This window comes from Ambystoma mexicanum, chromosome 5q (assembly GCF_040938575.1).
Source record: "Ambystoma mexicanum isolate Mex_15411 chromosome 5q, UKY_AmexF1_1, whole genome shotgun sequence".
NCBI lineage: Eukaryota > Metazoa > Chordata > Amphibia > Caudata > Ambystomatidae > Ambystoma > Ambystoma mexicanum.
In genome coordinates, this window is record NC_090933.1 from 1,201,594,233 (window position 1) to 1,201,614,540 (window position 20,308).

Genomic DNA, 20,308 nt, shown 5'->3' on the forward strand with positions numbered 1-20,308 from the left:
CGTATTTCTGGCTCTTCTCTCATTGCATCACCATACACAGTCCTCTCATTGTAAAGCACCTGGTGTTTGAGTGTTATTTAAGCATTTGTTAGCATCAGCCTTTTGGCACATCAGTTGAAGTCATCATTCACTGAATTCTGGGAATACTAAAGAGGGCCTACAGAGAAGGAATGTAGGAGGAAGAGTCAAAGACGATAATGCACTGACAAAAGGATAGGCCTCGATTTCTCCAAATGGAATGACTGTGCCGTAGCCCTGGGCAAATAAGTGGTCCTAGGGCAAGGGTTTGCAACATGCTGTTCTCCAAATGTTTTGGACTACAACTCCCATGAGCCCCCACTATTGATGCAGCAGGGTAGGGCTGATGGGATTCGTAGTCCAAAGTGAAGTCAACGCAGGCAGACCTCTGCTATAAAAGGTGAAAAGGTGACTCCAAGAATACCGTTTATGATGTTCGAATTTGTCCTTGAAAATGGAATCAATATGTGATTTCCAATCGATTGTCAATGACTCAAAATACAGCCCGTTTGATATATACCCGCAAAGTTGTATTAAACATTTGTTATCATGGGCTTCCTACCTTGTCAGGGATGTATTTTGCTTCCTTGTTGCAGGCCTTCAGCAATGTTTGGATTACGTTGACGGCCCCAGTAGCACGCAGGGCTGCAAAGTGAAGAGGCAGCTGATCTTTGGGCTATGGAGAGGGGGAGGGTAAACATTAGTGACCAAATCGCATGTCAGTTCACAAGAGAAACACATGTGCATACCCAGCACGAAAACAAGAAAACATAAGGGCACAAGTACTCATGTTTTCAAACATGCAAACAGGCTGCAATTGGCAAACGCTGTTTACAGATGTGGTGAGCGGAGACACGACGCTAAGGAATGTATCTTGTCTGTGTGCATTCATCAATGCAGACAGCAGCATTATACATTCCACACACATTATGTGTCTGACCCCTGCTGAACAGCCCAAGCCGAGTGGCCTTCTACAGCAGCACAGATATAACACATTGCTGGCAGGTGAGAGACGGCCCGGCTCCTTGTCGTGGCTGTACTGACAGGAAACAATTCATTAGTGCGACTCTTGAGGAAAATATAATGTTGCTGTGTGCATGGGTGAACATACTGAGACAAAGTTGCACTCCTTAGCACCGTGTCTCTGCTCTCAAAGTCCACACTTTGAAATGATGAGAATGCATTTGTGCAGTGGTACCAGACAAGCTGCCCATAGAAATATAGGTTCACCAGGAGAGCCCATTTATTTATTGATCACCCTAATTAATGCCACCCCTCTTTCATTGGATGTCTAAAATCTAATCCCTGCATTGCCACACGCTGGGCCTCATTATGAGGAGCACAGTAAAAACGGGGTCATTACCAGCATGGAGGTACTAGCGGGTCCGTGCTCGTATGACTCCGCTAATAGCGGGTGATTACGAGTGCACGAGCACTCGCGAACCCCCATGCCAGTAATGGCTATACCGGCATGCCGCTAAAGGCCCTCCAACCCCTCGATAGCGCCATCACGGGACCCGCCGATACTGCCTCCGCCTAGGAGGAACCCCTTAATACCGACCCGGTAAAAACAACATGCTAATACCGGGCTCGTAATACCGGACCCGGAAGTAACGTCATTGCGTCGGAATGGGTAATGCTGCGGCGGCCATCTTTAAAAACACAATCCATTGCCATCCTCCCAAACCACCAGTTGCATTCAGGAGAGACCAGTGCCAATCCCTTCACCATGTCAAAGGCTACCCGTAAAACAACCTCCCGCCTGCACAAAAAGCGTTTCTCAGATGCAGAACTTAACATGCTGGCAGACACCCTTGCAGCACATGCAGACGAAATCAACCTGCAGAACCTGAAGAGGGAGGTGCAGCAGCGCAAAAATGAAATCTGGGAGGAGGTAGCCCGCAAGGTGTCGGAAGTCGGCACCACCCCACGGACAGTGAAGGACTGCAAAAAGAGGTGGGATGACCTCCGCCTCAGCATTCAGAATATCCTGGCCAGCAACAGGAGGGAGGCCATGGCCACAGGCGGGGGTCCCCACTCACCTGCCAAACTGACAACATGGGAGGAGACTGCAAGCACATTCATTCAGATGGAGTCCATCGAGGGATGTGGGGAGATGGAGACGGCTGCCGCAACATCTGCAGATGGAGGTGGGTGACCCTGCAGATCCCTCTAGGGGAAACCATCACACATACCCCAACACAACGGCATGCGAAATGCCATGCATCAAATGCCAAAATGCCCCCTTCATGCTACCCTGTGTGACACACCTGTAAGATATGAATGCATGATAAATGTAATACTCCACAGCACCATATAATGCATCTAGCATGTAACACCATCACTGATGCCCTGCATCTCTTCTACCCCCCCAGGCACCAATGGAGAAGATGCCAGCGAGGATCCAACCGCAAGGGCATCCACGTCCCGGCCAAAGACAACGGCCACCGACAACACCACCTCCGGGGCAGCCTCACAGCCCACACCAACACCCAGGGCGCCTGACACCATGGACACTGAGCTGGCTACATAAGTGGGAGGTGAGGCTGTTGACCCACTGAGCAACACCGCTACCCTAGTGGAGGAGGATGTGGACCGGGATGTACTGACCCATGTGCCATGTACATGCTCCCCAAGCCCCGTGCCCACCCCCCACCCCACATTCAGCCCTCACCCACCTGCAGCAGTGCGGATCCCCTGCTACATGACTCTGACCTTAGCAGCCTCCACGAGGACAGCACTGCCGTTGCAGGCCCGGTCACAGCACCCTCGACCACTGCTGCTCCCACCAACAACCTCGAGGCACGGCTAGCGAGGGTGGAGGTCAGTCATGACACCTGCTCAGACAATATATGGCCGATGGGGAGGACACGAGGCGTCGGATAGCCCAGGCCATAGCAGCAACCACAGCCGCCATAGAGGCGAACACTGCCGCCGTCAATGCCTCGGCATCGTTGATGAGAGACAGTCTGGGGCCATCACGCAGGTCCTCACTTCCATCCTGCTGCACATGCAGCAGGCACAACCTGCACCAGCCGTGGAAATCCCCACGGCTTCCACCCCATCCACCACACCCGCTTCCTCTGCCCCCACTTCCTCAGCACCCTCCAGCCCTGTGCGTCTAACAAGATGCAGTGCGAGGCACTCTGAAATGCTGGCCCCGGACAGCAAGAAGTCCAGGAAATAGTGTAGGGGAACTATGGGAGTGGCTCGGATGGTGGCGGTGTTGAACGGGAGAAGTAGGGGGAGTTTACTGGGGGATTTTGGGAGTTCACTGGGGGGCTGAGGAGGGGTGCACTTTCTCCATTTGTTATCAATACACCCGTTGTGTTAAAAAACATTCAATGGCTGGACATTGTTCATTTAGTTTGTATCCATTTAATTAATGACGGTGTACAGTGCCCAACTCCACACATTCCCTGTGTGCATGTCCACATTGACACAGTGTACAATGTGTCACTGACACATATCTATCAACATCCCTGTGGGTCAGAAGTATTCTTCTATCAGTGATTGGCGTACTGCACGGCCATCCTGTGCATCACGTACTGGCAGGGGTGCTGATTCCCCTCCATTATCCTCACCCGGTGCATGTATGTTAATGTCAGGTGGCAGTGGTACATTTCTCCGGACGCACATGTTGTGCAGCATGGCACAGGCCATGGTGATCTTTGCCACCTTCTCAGGCGCATAGAGGAGTGCTCCACCAGACCTGCTTAGGCAGCGGAACCGCGCCTTCAACAGGCCAAAGGTCTGCTCAATCAATACACGGGTACGGGTATGCACCCAATTGTACTCCTCCTCATGGCTGTTCTGCGGGTTCCGCACAGGGCTTCAAGGGATATCCTCCATCACCTGCAAGCGAATACAGATAGGTCTAGGTGAGTCACTCAGAGCTACCACCTTCAGGATACACAGTCATGGCCGCAGCTATTTGCTGTCGACCTGCACATGTCCCTGTAGGTATGCACAAATATTGTTTAGATGCATTCTATACTGCAATATGGTGTGAAAGTCTGGATGGCATTGTACAGATGATGCAGGGTGAAATCATGCATGCTGATGCGGATGTACTGTGGTTGTGGGACTATGTTTTGCCTCCCATTTCTGCTGTGTATACTACACTGTGCATGGTCACACTAGCCACATTGGCACAGTTGCAATCCTGTTCAGTCATGCATTGCTTGACATACCCATGGTGGCCAGGTTGTGCGTCTTACATGTTGTCATTTATATACGTAATTGGTCAAATGTGTGCCAGTGATGTGTCATGTTGAGGTTGGGAGGTTCAGGTCAGGAGTGTTTAGCTCTGCGTGCATTCTTCGCTCACCGTCAATTCCCACCCAGGTGGAGCATGCACCCCCCCTTTCCCACCCAGGTGGAGTATGCATCCCCCCTTTCCCACCTAGGTAGAATATGCATCCCCCTTTTCTCACCCAGGTGGAGTATGCATCCCAACACATCACTACCCCAAAGCACTGCCATGGGCCAGTTAGGCAACTCACCAAGCAGCAGGCACGCTCCATGTGACGGGGTAGCGTGGAGTTGCACAGCACCATGGCATCATGTGTTGATCCGGGAAATCGGGCGAAGCTATGTGTGATTATCTTGCTGGAGTCACATACCATCTGCACATTGATGGAGTGGTATTGCTTGTGATTGCGGTACACCGCCTCTACGGCATGGGGGACTACCAATTCCACATGTGTGCAGTCCAGGGCACCAACACAACTGGGCATGCCTGCCAGTGCATGTAAGCCTACTTTGGTGTCGGCTATCTCCTGGGCAGTCCGTGGTAGGGATATGTGGGTGCGAGCATGCTTCAGGAGGGCATCCAGCACTTGGTTCAGCATGCGTGAAAATAGTGGTTGCGAAATGCCATGCAGCTTCCCCAGTGTGTGCTGGTAAGTGCCTGTGGCCACAGACACCATCTTTAGTAGCGAGTGGATGGCAGTGCGTATTTCTATGAGCCACATGCCCAACATGTTCATAGAACTCAGTTCAGCAGCCTCACAGAATGTAAAAGGCTAAGCATGGATACAGATGATAGATGAAAAGCCACAGTGAAAGTGCACACACCATATCATAGAAAGTGGGTGAAAATTAGAAGGTACCAGGATGGTGCACTAAAGTTAGAAGAGGGTCATTGTTTTGAAGTGGTGTTAGCGAGTAAACATGTGATGACTTTGTGATATGCAGTATATATGAAGCAACACTCCAGTCAGTTAAACCATTAATAATACTTACTTGAAGAGTGTTCCCAGAGAACTAAATCACCTTTAAGAGCTGACAATTTTGAAATATTACAGGCTGGCAATTTTGACCGATTGGACTACATCAACCTAGTCTTCAGTTTCTGAACTTGACCTCATTGTCGCACAAAATGGGAACAAGTCCACCCACTTCATGTCTCACACTCCATACCAGAACACTTCCAATTCAGGGAACCCAAGATTTTTGACTATTCCACAATGCTCAAAACACGCATTCAACTAATGGACCCGAGGCCCCCAAAATCCAAACACTCTGCCTGCTGTAAAACCATGGGCATTTTCAATCCTCTCACAACAGATGCCTGTCCATGGTCTCTGCAGTCCCCTTTCCATGCCAGGCATCCTTAAAAGACCCAGATGAGTCACGTGCCATCCGCAGACTACCGCGGTGTCTGCGGACGCCACGGCCAATAAAAGGAGTGGGGGGGCTGCATTTCTTTTAGAAGGACTGTGCTCCACTTTGTGGATGTGGATGCAGTGCAATACGATGGCGGAATAGTGACCCACGTTGCCGAATAAAGAGCTACAGTTTGGATCGAGCCAGGCCGGTCACCAGTTCATGACAGAATTGTTCCTGGACCAATATTGAATCTTGGTTTTTTAGCCTTCCCACCCTTTGGGCAGCAACCTTGCATGATCAAAAGAGAATTGTGGAGCCACTCAATATAAGAGCACTCTGGGATCATCAAATAAAGCACAGCATGTCGGGTTGACTAACAAAGATACCAACTCTCTGTCTTTTTAAGATGGACGCCCCATATATTTAGTGTTGGAGTCCCGAAAACACAGCCAAGACAAACTTACCAGTGGTCAAATAGATGCAACACCTATTATTGTGATCCAAAACAAAATATTTGTTTATGTCCTGACGAAGGCATGGGTAGAGATTGTCTTTTTGGTTTACATAACAATAATTGTGGCAATTGAATAAATCAGAATAAAAATTGATAATGTATGCCAGATATATGAGAAAGGTGATGCATTGATAGACAACAAGATACTGTTAGGATTGCGTTTTTTTACCATGGATGATTGTTTCTGAATGGGTATGTAATGGGTTTGAATGAGTCAGTATGTGTGATTACAATATAGTGCTAGCAGGATCAAATTAACTCTCTTATAGAGTGCATGGTATGTTTTGTATTCATGTTTTAACAATTGTTGTTTCTGTACACTGTCTTCATATATGATTGTTTTCTATATAAAAAAAGTAATAAGAATAAAATAAGAAGTAATTACAAACATTTACTTTTTTTGAATTAATTCTTATGAGAAGGTATTGTAGTGAATATTTTTGAATAACTTAAACGCTACGAGAGTCTGTACATGTTTTTTGACAACTGTACTTGTTGTGGTGTTGGGGAAATTAAGCACAATTATCTTATTTAATCTTTAGTGGTGGCTCTGAAAAAAACCTCTTGGTGGGTGAGGTTTGTCAACAAACACAATTTATTAACTTTTTTCTGCTTTTATGTACAGTAGTACTGTGCACTCTGCATCTTCCGTTACAATTTTCTTACAGGAATGTTTTCAATGCATTCCTAACATTGTAAAGGAAAATTTCATTTCCGACGACGTGAAATGAACTCCATCTTGACAAAACAATTCATACCATCAGAACTAATATTGTCATTCTCAAAAGATGACATTCCTGCAGCATATAAAAAAGCAGATACAGCTTCCTTGATTCTTCAATTTGTGAACTGAGAAGGTTTGTTGGACATCTCCATGTTTGCCTGATTTAATTCAGAAAAAAATAATCTTAGCAGCAGGAAACAGTTCCATTAGGCTTTTATAGAAATCCTTCAGGGCAACCTGCAAAGACACTGGAATCACAAACCCCAAACTGTCCCCTCCACAATACACAATCACAATGTCTAAACAATTAAAAGTGAGCCATACTCTCACAGAATGAAAATAAATTGGCCAGTTTGAGCCACAAACGTCATGCCACAAAACTTACATTGCTGCCAATCCAATATTTCTAAGGATGCCATGATTTTCAGCATACACCTTCAATGACTGAATTGAAGAGTCCACCACAATTCATGCAGTATGCCTTCTCAAACACATAGCCATAGTCATTGTCAGTGCTCTCACAACTCCTGCAAACAAAACTTCTGCTACCCTCTCTTCCTGTACACCACACCCACCAAACATGATTGGCGAATCACCACATGCCAGGCATTCACAAAAGACCCAGATGTGGCACATGCCATCTGTGGGCTACCACGGTGTCTGCGGACTCTGTAATACAGGTTTTGTCCTTCTACCCTTTCCACTTCCATCTTCTCAACATTCCCTCATTGGCTGCTTTCAAAGAGTCACACACCCATCCACCAATCACATCCAAAACCTCTACACCTAACCATGTCTTCTCACTTCAGCACTTCAGATGTACACTTGCGCTCTCACAGTACAAATATCCTGTTAATGAAAGGCATCTGCATCAAAAACTACTGTGCAACTGTCCAAGATTTCTCTTTCAAGATTCAAGAAGATATGCATCTAAGAAAATGCAGAACAGGTAAGGTAGGTGAAACCAGATCTGGATCCGCTGACAGAGTGATTGATACTCGACCTGCAGATGTAGAATAGTGAGCACACTGACAATTTAAATAGACATACCATGTAGTACTTGAAAGTAAAACACCTTTTGCGCTTGGGAACCAAGCAGGATGTACGCAGGATGCGAGAAGCCTCGTACCTCAAACCCGTAGATGCAGAACGTCGATTCGATTCTAAACTGAAGATCTAAATAGACGCACTGTGCAGTGCAAGAAACAAAAACGCCTTTTGTACTTGGGAATTAAGCAGGACGCACGTAGGTTGTGAGAAGCCTCGTACTTCAAGTATAAGGAGCGTTGCTTTTAGAAAACGAAGAAGTGAAGAAATTGCTGCATGAAGATGGAATCATTTTTGTCCCAACATTGGGGGGCAGCCGCCAGGTCACACAGTTGTTCAATACCAAGTGGGTCATTCCCGCTTTGAAATCAATACTGGGACTAATTAAGAAAAACCAGAACTGTGGTGTTGAAAAAAGTTACATAAGAACTCTGAAGAAGATAACCCATAGAGAAAGTGCATTTAACTGTTGAATATAGGACAATGTGGTGTTTACACAGGGCCTCCCCTGAAGAATTTCCATGACATTGTTTTAATAAGATGCATGGAATGAAACATGTTGGGTGTATGTGCAAGTATCTATGAAACTGGTGTGATAATGAAATAGAGTCCACCATTCACACTCTTACCATTCCCATCTACACACCATCATTGCAACACCCAATCTGTTGATCAAAACAGCACAATGACAGTAGAGATTCCATCATACCACCACTCCCTTACTCACTAACCCAACACCATCACACCTCTGCGTGGATCTAATATACCACCTCACAATCAAACAACACTCTATTCATTTCTACAATCACTCCCACAAACACATGCACCATACATGCATATACATTGCATAACTTTCCAAAGCAAACTTTCTTTTTTCCCAACAGACACAACACAATTCCTACTAAAAAGCAACTCCATAGCAAAGAAAGAAAAAATAGAGCAGATAAGAAGAACTCATAAGAAAGAGCTAGTAACCTCAGTCAACAAAACTAAACCAGCCATGACTCAAAAAGGTAAGGCCCCTCTTGCAAAAATGAAAAGTAAGAAACTATGTACAAAGCAAAGCAGACCTACTAGCAAACCTAACCCTATATCTACCAGTATTAACGTAGTCACGGTAAAGCAATCAAAAAAATGAATGTTGCAGAAAATGTTCCACCGTAAAGTTCTTCACAATCTTATGGAAACAGCTGAAAAGTCAGGATCTACCATCGGAAACTACAGCAGGAGACTAATCCTGCAAGCTCTGATTGACAGCGCTTTTCTACTAAAGAGAAAATTGTTTGTGTTGATTTTAAACAGAATGAAACTACTAACTAAATTAATCAATAAATTACAAAAACTACCCCAAAACATGCACAGTGTCAATATACAAACCTTTTTGAAACTTCTGTAATGGTGAATGGAGTCACACAAACAGCAGAGAACCATATTTCAATGAATATGCTTATAAACAAGAACAACATAAAACAATTGCCATAGACAATAATGGTTGAGGGTATGAAATGGTGGAACACACCATTAGGGCAAAAGAAACCCTTATAGAAAAAAATTCCCCGAGAAACTTTGAACTAAATGCTCCTTTCACCCAAACAAACCGTCCAGTGCATAAATGGACATGCAGCTCAATGTGTAATGTACGCCAACAATCCTTCAAACCTTTATAATTCCTCAATCACTATGTGAAACTAAATACAAAAGTAGAATGAAAACTTTACAAACCATAGACTTCTGTCCAGTGCGCAGCCACACTGGTCTGCAAGGACATTCATTAGCCTGCATTTTAGGAACTGCTTGCAAAAGCACTTTCCACCACATCCAAATGTTAGCAACATGCCATTCTACTATACAGAATCTTGTGCATCGACTATACTATGCAAAACTGTCTTGTTCTAGAACTGCAAAATTTAAATAACATTCTTCGACATAGTCTCGGGAGGATAGCTCAGGGGCAACTTGCTCGCCTTGGAAGCAAGACGACACGGAGCAACACAGGTTCGATCCCCAGGTCCGTGCTTAGAAACCTCTGGGTATTAAGTGCATTATAAATAACCTATCATATCATATCATATCATATCATGGAACAACCATAGAACTGCAACAGGAAGTAGAGCACAACCAACGTAAATACTTTGGAACTGAAGTTGACTTAGAAAATTCTGTAGCTTCAGAAAGCATTAACGAAAAGCGCATGAACACCAACGTCCTAATAAAGACATACAAAAAAGAAATAGCTAAGTTTCAAAACACATCTGCTGAAATACCAGACCAAATATGTGTCTGTTGTCACAGAACGTTTTGTAAATAGAGCATGAAAATGGTAGATCTAGCCTACAAAATAGAAGACAATGAAGAATTCCAATGATTACAATTAGCTTTATATCTAACAGCAGAAACTAAATACAAAATAACTGATCCCTCAACAGTTTGCACATACTGCAACACAAAGATTGACAATAACCAAATGCCATCACATGCTATAATTAATAACTTAGAAACATTCCCACTTTCGAAAGCTCTCCAACAACTTAACTTGTACGAGCGCATTATAAAACAAACAGTTATTATTATTATTATTATTATTTCAAGCTATAATAAGTATTCAACCGAAATCATCCAAATGACTTCCGTTCGAGTTACTAAAGGGCATCCGTGGCAAAGTAATATATTTGCCATCATATGTAAAAGTAAATGTACAAACTCTAGGAAACCAACGACCTATAGATCAATCTTTGATTATACTGGTTAATGGTGTGCCAACAAAAGACAAAAGAAATTGACAACAATTAGTCAACTTAAACAAAGTTAGACAAGCCCTACAATATCTAAAAGAAAACAATGAATACTACAGAGATATAACCATAGAGGAAAACCTAAGAGAAACCACCCAAATGATTCAAGACTAACCAGTAACTGGCGAATTTGAACATGTAGATCATGTTACTGCAGCCAACATTTCAGACCAGTATACAAATTACCCACTAGACTCCAAAGACACCATTGATGATGCCTTAGTAACATATCAAATACATCAAGCCAAAGGATCCCCACTGAGCATATGGGAATAAAATGTAGAAGCATGCTCGTTTCCTCTACTTTTTCCTACAGGAAAAGGAGAAAGACATAATCAAATGTCAATGCAAATTAGTGCATCAGAATATCGCTCTTTAAGAATGTATTCTGAAGACCCCAGATTCAGACAAAATGTCAAATACTTTTTCCATCTCCTCTTTGAAAGTGAACTAGCAACTCTATGTTCTGTAGTTGCACACAAATTAAAAACAGGCCCAAACTTTTTTAAACATATCCGTTACCCAACGACTTAAAAAAATAGAAGACAAAGAAAAGTTTTGCAGTCAAGTATCACAAATCTCTTGGCAAAGGTGCGTGGTACAAAGGAATACTGGTTCGAATGTCACACTTATGTACGTTGTATGCTAAGGAACATAAGGCCGACTTACATGGTTTTTTACTTTAAGTTTTGGAGAGTGCCCATGGGATGACTTGCGCAATTTCATATGCACGTCAAACCAAAATAAAGACGGAATAGATATAAAAACACCAGGTGAACTCTGTTCTCCTGACCCTGTCAATGGATCAAAGTACTTTCCCCATCGCTTTCCCCATCGCTTCTTTGCCATGCTGCACTTTATTTGCAATAAAACTACCCCTCCGCTCAGAGAAATGCAACACTTCTTTTGGAGAAAAGTATATTAATCCAGAGGAGCACCACACATCCACAAACTTTTACCTGCAACATCCCTTCAGAAACCACAAATATTGACCTACATAGACAAATCTTACGCTTCCAAAAACATAAGTGTGGCAAATACTGCTGACGTTGATATAAAAATAAAGGCAAATACTATACCAAACGTCACTTTGGTTTCCCTAGACCAGTTTGCAAAAGGGACAAGTAAATAGTTTGATGTCCTCTGTTAGACACAACGTAAAAGGAAAAATCTGCTAAAAATCCATACAACATTAAAAGGGACGAAGCATCCAAGTACATCAATGATTACATTACAATTTTTGCCCTCTTGTGGAATGCAAACATACACATACAAGACATTGCAGACAATTCCACTGTAGTTCAACATATGTCGCACCCTATCTCACCAAAGCTGAGAAAACAGAGCTAAAAGACCTCTGGGATGACATATCAGCCGACAAACACTATCACAATAACTGTACAGCTTCGGTATAAAAATGCTCTCCCATAGAGAATGCGGGTGCAATGAGCCACAGAATGTTTTACAGTTACAGCCTTATATTGCAAATCTGAACACATTGCCTGGCTAAACCTTGGACCAGCTTCATCCAAAAAAAAGACTACTAAAATCCTACCAAGAGACAGAAAACATAGCCACAAATGATACAAACATCCAGAACATTAAAAAAAATACAATTTAATTGACACATACTACCCAAACAGAAGTACTGCTTTGGAAAACATGTGTTTGTATGACATTTCCCAAAACTACACCTACAAAAACAATTGTCACACCAAATGACACAACTGGCAAAAATGAAGTAAGCCTAGTGAAACTCACCAACCTCAATCTAATTAATCATATAAAGTTATCATTTAAATCTCCACAACATATAGAACTGTATTACATGTCCCTAATCCAACTTTTTAAATCTTAAAGAAAATAAAATACATTATTAGGTGATTATGACTCATTTGAAGCTGCATTCACAGCAAATGAAAACAGTATAACAAATGAAAATTTCAAACAATACAAACAAATGTTGGACAATGAACACCAACAAGAGGAAGAAATTGAAGCTCAACCAGACAAAGACACTCCTGAGGGCAGTCAACCTTCCCTTACAGGAAGCCAAGAACTACTTGGAGTGTTATCAGGAATTCTGGGATGATTTTGATCCGAGAATTGCGGTGGATTTACCTCCTCATAGGTCATTTGATTGTAGAATTGATTTAGAACCTGGTGCAATCTTACCCAGTAGGAGAGTATACTCTCTTACAGAGAAAGAGAATTGTTTTTAAAGGAATATTTGACAGAACATTTAGCTAAGGGCTTTACCTGCCACTCCAAGTCTCCAGAAGCTTCTCCTTTGTTTTTCTTCCCAAAGCCAGATGGTTTTCTTCGAACCTGTATTGACTATAGAACCATGAACAAGGTTACAGTTAAGAACCGGTATCCTCTCCCGTTAATCTCAGAAATTTTAAAGCAGATCCAGGGAGCAACCATCTTTTCCAAGCTTGATCTTCGTGGAGCATACCATTTGGTAGGGTGCAGGAGGGAGATGAGTGGGAGATGGCATTCAAGGTTAGGTTTGGACCTTTTGAGTACCAGGTAATGCCTTTTGGGCTCTGCAATGCAACAGCAGCTTTTTTCAATATTTTATTGACGAGGTTCTTCGAGAGTTTCTGGATATTTCTGTCATAGTATATATTGATGATATTTTAATTGTTTCCTCTGATTTGAATCAACATCAAGATCGTGTGCGCAAGGTGCTTCAAAGGCTTCCAGAAAATCATCTTTTCACTAAATTGGAGAAGAGTCAGTTTCACACAGACTCAGTTGAATTTCTGGGTTTCATTGTCTCTCCTAAAGGTTTGGAGATGAATCCGAAGAAGATGCAGGCAATTCAGTAGTGGCCTTTGCCCGCGAAAGGTGAAAGAAGTTCAGAGTTTCCTTGGGTTTGCCAACTTATACAGAAAGTTTATTGAAGGATTTTCTCATCTGGTCACTCCCATTACAAAACTTCTTAAAAAGGGGGTGAAATTTGTTTTGGGTCCAGAGGCGGAAGAATTGTTTCAGTACCAGCCCGATTTTAATTCACCCAGATCCCTCAAAGCCTTTCTTTGTTGAAGCTGATGCTTCCAATTTGGCTATGGCAGCTGTCCTTTCTCAAAGACACAAGTCTAATGGCCAATTGCATCCTGTGGACTTTTATTCCAGCACATTTTCACTGGCAGAGATTTACTATACAATCTCAGATTGAGAGCTTCCAGCGATAACATCTGCTTTCGAAGAGTGGCCTCATCATCTCATGGGAGGTAGACATACAGTGACTGTGCTGACATATCATCATAATTTGTTATTTCTAAAATCAGGTAAAACATTAACCCCTAAACAGCTGAGATGGTCGCTGTTTTTTGCAGATTATGATTTTGTTGCTACATTTAAACCTGGATGTTTACATGGTAAGGCAGATGCCTTGTCATGACAGTTTCCTGGAAGTGAGTCTTAGATGGAATATGATCCTTTGTCATTGATTGCTTCAGAATGCTTTATTTTGGCTGGCACACAGTAGCTGACGAGATTAGAAAGGAGATGTCTTCTTTGCAAATGGAGGATTGGGTACCTCAAGATGCTGCCTGAAAAATCAAGAATGGCTTACCTTTCTTGGATGAAAAACTGCTATTGCTTACTTTGGAACTGAGAGAGAAAGTGTTGAGGAACTGTCATGGATCTATTTTGACAGGTCATCCTGGTTTCCGAAAGACTTTGGAATTAGTAAGAAGAGAATTTTGGTGGGAGACTATTAGACTGGACACTTTACATTTTGTTAAAGCATGTGCAGTTTGTGAACATGCTAAGAATCAAGTAGGGAAACCAGCAGATTTTGTGGAACCTTTACATGTGCCGCCACATCCATGGTATACTATCTCGATAGATTTTATTACTGACTTGACTAGAAATCAGGGTTGCTCTATTTTGGTGGTGGTGGTTCTGCTTTCAAAGGAGGGTCATTTTATTCCAATGAAGGGAGAGGTTACCGCTGAGAGTCTAGCTCAGCATCTTTTACAAGGGGTGGTCAGGTTACATGGCCTACCTAGTCAGATGATTTCTGATAGAGGTTCTCATTTTGTTTCTAGTTTTTTAAGGGCTTTTTGCTAAAGGTTGGGGATGGAAGTTAGTTTATCATCCGGTTATCATCCAGAGACTAACGGGCAAGCAGAGAGAGTCAATCAGGAAGTGGAGAAATATCTTAGATGCTATTTGGAAGAAGATGAAGACTGGGTGGAGTTAATTTGGTTAGCAGAGTTTGCTTAAAATTGAGAATGATGCTATGTCAATGTCCCAGTTCTTTTTAGGAAGGGGTTTTCATCCACATTTTTTATGTGATGAAGTTTTTGAGGGATGGAGTCAATCCAGCATTAGAAGTTTGTCTACAGGCTATGGGAAAGAATTTAGAGAAAGCACGAAAGATTTTACTTGAAATCAAGGAAAAGTATAAGAAGTTTGCTGATGCTAGGTGGAGGTCAAGTTCTGAGTACAAAGTGGGGAATTTGGTTTGGTTATCGACTAGGCACTTGAGAATTAAGGTAAGGAATACGTTTAGTCCTCGTTTTGTGGGTCCCTTTGAAATTGAAAAAGTGATCAATCCTGTTGCAGTTAGATTGAAACTACTGGCTAGTCTAATAGTTCACCCAACTTTTCATGTGAGTCTTCTTAAGCCAGTATGTAAGGGTACTAGATTGAATTTTACCTGTAGTGCGAATCAATTGGAAGATGGGTGAGAAAAATATGAAGTCAGTAGTATTCTAGATTCTAGGAAAACATCAGTACCTCGTTGATTGGAAGGGGTTTTGACCAGAGGAACGTACTTGGGAGGAAGCTTATGATGTTCACGCCCCACTGTGGTTGCTATATTTCATAGAAGATGTCCATGCAAACCAAGCCCTGAGACAGGGCTTTAAGGAGGGGGTACTGTCAGGGTTTTTCTAAGTAGTTTAGTTGGCCACTAACTGGATTCTGAGATTGGGTGGAGTTTTTATTAAGGAAAACATTCTGTGTTCATTTTCATCTTCCTGTTTGGGCCTTAACTATTCGAATCAGAGTGTGGACACCAGCCGAAGCCAAGATGGAGGCTTCACTCACTGATCAGATTAGCTGAGTTGTTCTCTACGTCAGTTGGAAACATCTTCAACTGCCTTTCATTGTTCTTTGTTAAGCTGAGGTGGTCAGGATCCAGGAAGCTCACAAGTTGTGGCCTATGCTTTGGTCAGTCAGGAAATAAACTCCAGAGAAAATCCTGTGGCGATCGGTAACCAGTTAAGAAATCAGAAGACACAGAGCTAAGTGAACTAACTGCTATAATCTGTTTTCTAATGGATTGAGACTCTTAATTAATTAGCCACTACATTAAATTCAGAAGAAAATATATTGACATAAAATTGTAGTAGTGAATTCAGTTGGAAACATTTCTAGTTTAATTTGAATTAAGCATACTTGTTTTTCATTTGTGTTTTTATCTGAACGTAGGGTTTGTTTTCTTTTTCTTTTTACTAAGCGTGATTATCCAGAATGCTCGGACTATGACAGAGCCACAATATGACTTTGCCTAGTCAGTTTCAATTGATTAGACTTCATGCGATCATACGCTGAGTGTATATATTGAGCTGTGTGTGTATTTATTTTCTCGGACTCTGAAAATCCTTGCAGAGCTTCTGACAATCGCTGGTGTCAGAAGCGAGAGCAGTTAAATTTGTAGCTTGCATCATAAGTCTTTGTGTAATGACTGTTCGCAAGTACGCTTCCTGTTCGGAAGACTCTGTGGATTTACTTTGTTTGTCAGTTTCATTTTCTGACAAAAACTTTCGGCGCAAACGTTTTTTCAAATCGAAACCCTTTCATTGTTTCAAGCCATGCTTGATCTTTTCTTTGCGGATGGCTCTGAGGCTTCACTTTGTCAGTATCACTGTATGCCTATTACGGTTGGCGCACACATGTGAACTTTGAAAGCCCCGTTCACGGAAGGCAGACTATTCTTTGCAACTCCTTTTGTTTTTACACGCGGGTGCACAGTGACTAATCATTCCTCAGTGGAGACAGGAGACCGTGCAGGATCTCGCAGCTGTAATTGACTGTCAGTTCCTGGAAGGAGTGAGGGTCCTTTTTTTGACAAGAGTTAACTCTTTAATGCCTGAAGACAAGTTAAAGCCTATACATAAAGGTAGGACCTTTAAAGCAATTCCAAAGAGCATATGACTCAGAATTTTAAGCTGTGATGAACATTTAATGAAATCTTTAAAGCACATGTGTAAGAAGCAAAAGTAAAGTTTTGGATTTAAGACAGGAGTTTGAAAGCAAAGTAGGAGGTATGATATAAAGAACTCCCTTCAAGTAAGAAGACTTCATTTGCTATATCTTGAAAGATCCAAATCATCCCTCTAAGCAATCTGCAGAGGGAGAACAGGTATCATCACAATATCCTGTTAATTAGGAGACCCAAGAGAACATGAAATATGTATGTTATTTAACCTGAGTTGTTCTTTTCTCTTTCCGCTACAGACATTCTGAGGGCTCAGAAGGAATATATTGCCCAATCTCCATCACTCCCTTCCTGGGCAAGCTCCTGGAGAAACTGGCCATCTCCCAGCTTAACCTCCATGCTGAATTTGTTGGTAGTCTGCATGACCACCAATCTGGCTTCAGAGCTGCCAGAAGCACGGAAACTGCTCTCCTGAACATCCGTGAGGACCTGCTCTTGAACCTTGACTCCAACATTCCGTGTGTTCTCATTCTGCTCGATCTCTCTTCTGCCTTTGACACTGTCAACCATGCCATCCTGCTCAACCGTCTCCGTGATAACCTGGGTATCACTGGTCAGGCTCTGGCGTGGCTGACCTCTTTCCTTTCCAATGGACCCTCCCAGGTCCAACTTGGGTCCTTCCTCTCTGACATCTTTTTCTCCACCTGTGGTGTTCCCCAGGGATCTAATCTCTCTCCCTGGCTGTTCAACCAATATCTGGCACTCCTTGCCCACCGCATCGCCGCTCTCTGCCCCAACTTTCAGTGCTATGCGGACGATACCCAACTCATTTTCAGGCTACCCTCGGCCTCCTCCTCTCCTTCCCTCATCTCTGACTGTCTGTCTGCTATCCAGGAATGGTGTGCCGCCAATGACCTCTGACTTAATGCCAGTAAGACTGAGATTCTACTCATCGGCACACCCACTTCCTCCTTCCCTGCAGCTCTCTGGCCAGCCTCTCTTCACCCTCTTCCTGCTCCTACCTGCAAGGCAAAAAACCTCGGGGTCATCTTCGACTCCACACTCTCCTTCTCTCCTCATATATCTGACGTCTCTCAGAAGTCACACTACCAGCTGCACCTCCTCAGAGGTATTCTTCCCTTCCTCTCCTTCCCCCAGAAGCTCACTGTCTCCCGAGCCCTGGTACTCTCAAAGCTGGACTACTGTAACAGCCTCTATCTTAATCTGCCTGCCTCCACTCTCTGCCCTCTGCAACTCATCCAGAACAGAACTGCGAGACTTGTCCTTGGCCTCAAGCCCTGGGACCGTATCTCTCCAGGACTGAAATCTCTACACTGGCTCCCAGTGGCTGCGAGGATTAAGTTCAAAACCCTCTGCATTGTCCACAAGGCCTTCTGGGGCCTTGGGCCTAAATACCTTAAACTCTCTCTTCCTAAATATCTTCCTTCCCGAGCCCTTCGCTCATCCGTCTCCAACTCCCTCAGGGTCAGCCGCTTCTCGAAGCAACGAGCTGGGGGTAGATCTCTCTCCGCGGCAGGGGCCTCCCTCTGGAACAGCCTTCCTGCCTCCCTGAAACTTGAGGAGAACCATCTCCGGTTCCGGAAGCACCTCAAAACCTTCCTCTTTGCTTCTGCTTTCTCTCTCCCTCTCCCCTGCTAAATTCTTCATTGAAACTGCACTGAATCTGCAACTGGGCCACTCTCACCGACCTCGGTCCGGGGCCCAGCCACTCTCCACTTGCACTGCCTCCCTGGCAACCCCTGCACTGCGGGACTGTCTCTGTATCCCCACAGCCCCCCCTTCCCAGCACGTGTCTGCACTTACCTTGCACTTGCCACCAGCTGGCCCTATTTATTTATTTTATTCTACTTATTTTGTACTGCACTTCCCCTCTCCCCCTCCCCTTGCATTTTTCCCTTCCCCTACCCCTGCACTTGCGCGGTCTGAATGTTCACCTGGCCTAGTAGGATCGTTGTCTGTCTTCTCCTTGTTCCCCCCTCCCTGCCTCGTCGCGCCTTGAAGCACTTGTGTATAGGCGCGTTACAAATGCCATATCATATCATATCTGTTCATTTCTTATTTTATCCAATTCCACTTTCCCCTGGGGGTGTTTAGTGCTTAGCCATAAATTAATAGGTTGAGTGCTACATGCCTTTGATGGTCTGTCAGGGTTCAGCAGCTCCTGTGGATACCTAATCAAGACATAGCCAGACACCGGAGGAGGCACAAAAACGCATTGCTTTGCTTTTTCTCATGTGGATACTTGTCCTGTTTAACAACAGTTTTTTCAGATGTATATTTGTCTGTTTGGTGCAGCCATGTGTAGTGGGACCCAGACATCATTTGATGTCCGTTTCCGGTGTTTATAATGTTGAAATATATGTATAAACAAAATAATGTATATTTTTGTATGATATTGTTTTAAGGATTTGTAACTGTTTTTATAGTGTAAAAGGTTTGCAAGTCAAGCCAAAAACACTTAAAAACACAATTTTTTAGAAAAGTGGACATTGCCTTCTAAAATCACACCCAACGTGCTTTGTGCTAAAGAAAGTGAAAGGGACAGGAGGTAGGTTAGAGGCAGAAAGAAGCAAGATGGTGGAAACTTCCACCAGCTGTAAGGGGCTTCCTCTGTCTACTCTAACCCCACCCCATGTCTTTCAAACAAATCAAAAGCCCATTTGGTAGGCAGCATCTTGATGTGAGGTTACCCATTTTGTAAATGGGTGTGCTCTTGATTCCTGTTCCCAGGACAGCTTCCTGTGGAGTAGCTGTCTCTCTGTAGAGGGTGTTACATGTCCTCACAAAGGAACATAAAGAGGCAACCCCAGGGCTACAGGCTTGCTAGGACCAGCAAGGACAGCCTGGCTGTTCGAATACACATAACTCTTCCACAGCTGAACTGGGTTCATAGGGTTGAAACATGTGTCATATCAATTTGATGTAGCTTGGATAATTATGGGAAATGCTGGCCACCATACCCTAGACTGAGGTATGGCTTACATTTACATTGTATTGCACCACTGAGACAGCATTCTCATAGTTATATCATTTTTGGAAGAGGCGTGCATATCGTAAATGCATCACCAAAGCTGTGGTTACTTTGGCTGTCACTGCAACTGTCAAAAAGACACCTGTAATCCCTGAGCCTGTTCTGGGCCACTGGAGAGCAGGCACTGCACATAAGGGCACTAACTCAGAAGGGCACAGGTATACAATAGGCTTTTGGCATGGAGCTTATGAAAGAGAAATCTGATCAGCAAATTTCCCTTCCTGAAATGGAATTACCCACATCATTTTATGAACTAATAAAAATAAAAAAACAGGGCTTCTATATCCAAGCCAGGTGGCAATTCCTCACACCTTGAAATGCACCTGGGTATTATTCAGATTCCAGCATGGATGGAGGAGCCAAGAGG

At 43.5% G+C, this 20,308-nt stretch overlaps 1 protein-coding gene across 3 annotated transcripts in view; it reads right to left on the reverse strand.

Moving 5' to 3' along the window:
• Window positions 1-20,308, reverse strand: part of LOC138497955 (serine/threonine-protein phosphatase 6 regulatory ankyrin repeat subunit B-like) — a 759,106-nt gene that overhangs the window by 560,160 nt on the left and 178,638 nt on the right. For all 3 annotated transcript variants that reach the window (XM_069621713.1, XM_069621714.1, XM_069621712.1), the window contains exon 4: window positions 581-694. In XM_069621713.1, the coding sequence (XP_069477814.1) occupies window positions 581-694 (114 nt within the window). The remainder of the gene's footprint in view (window positions 1-580; window positions 695-20,308) is intronic.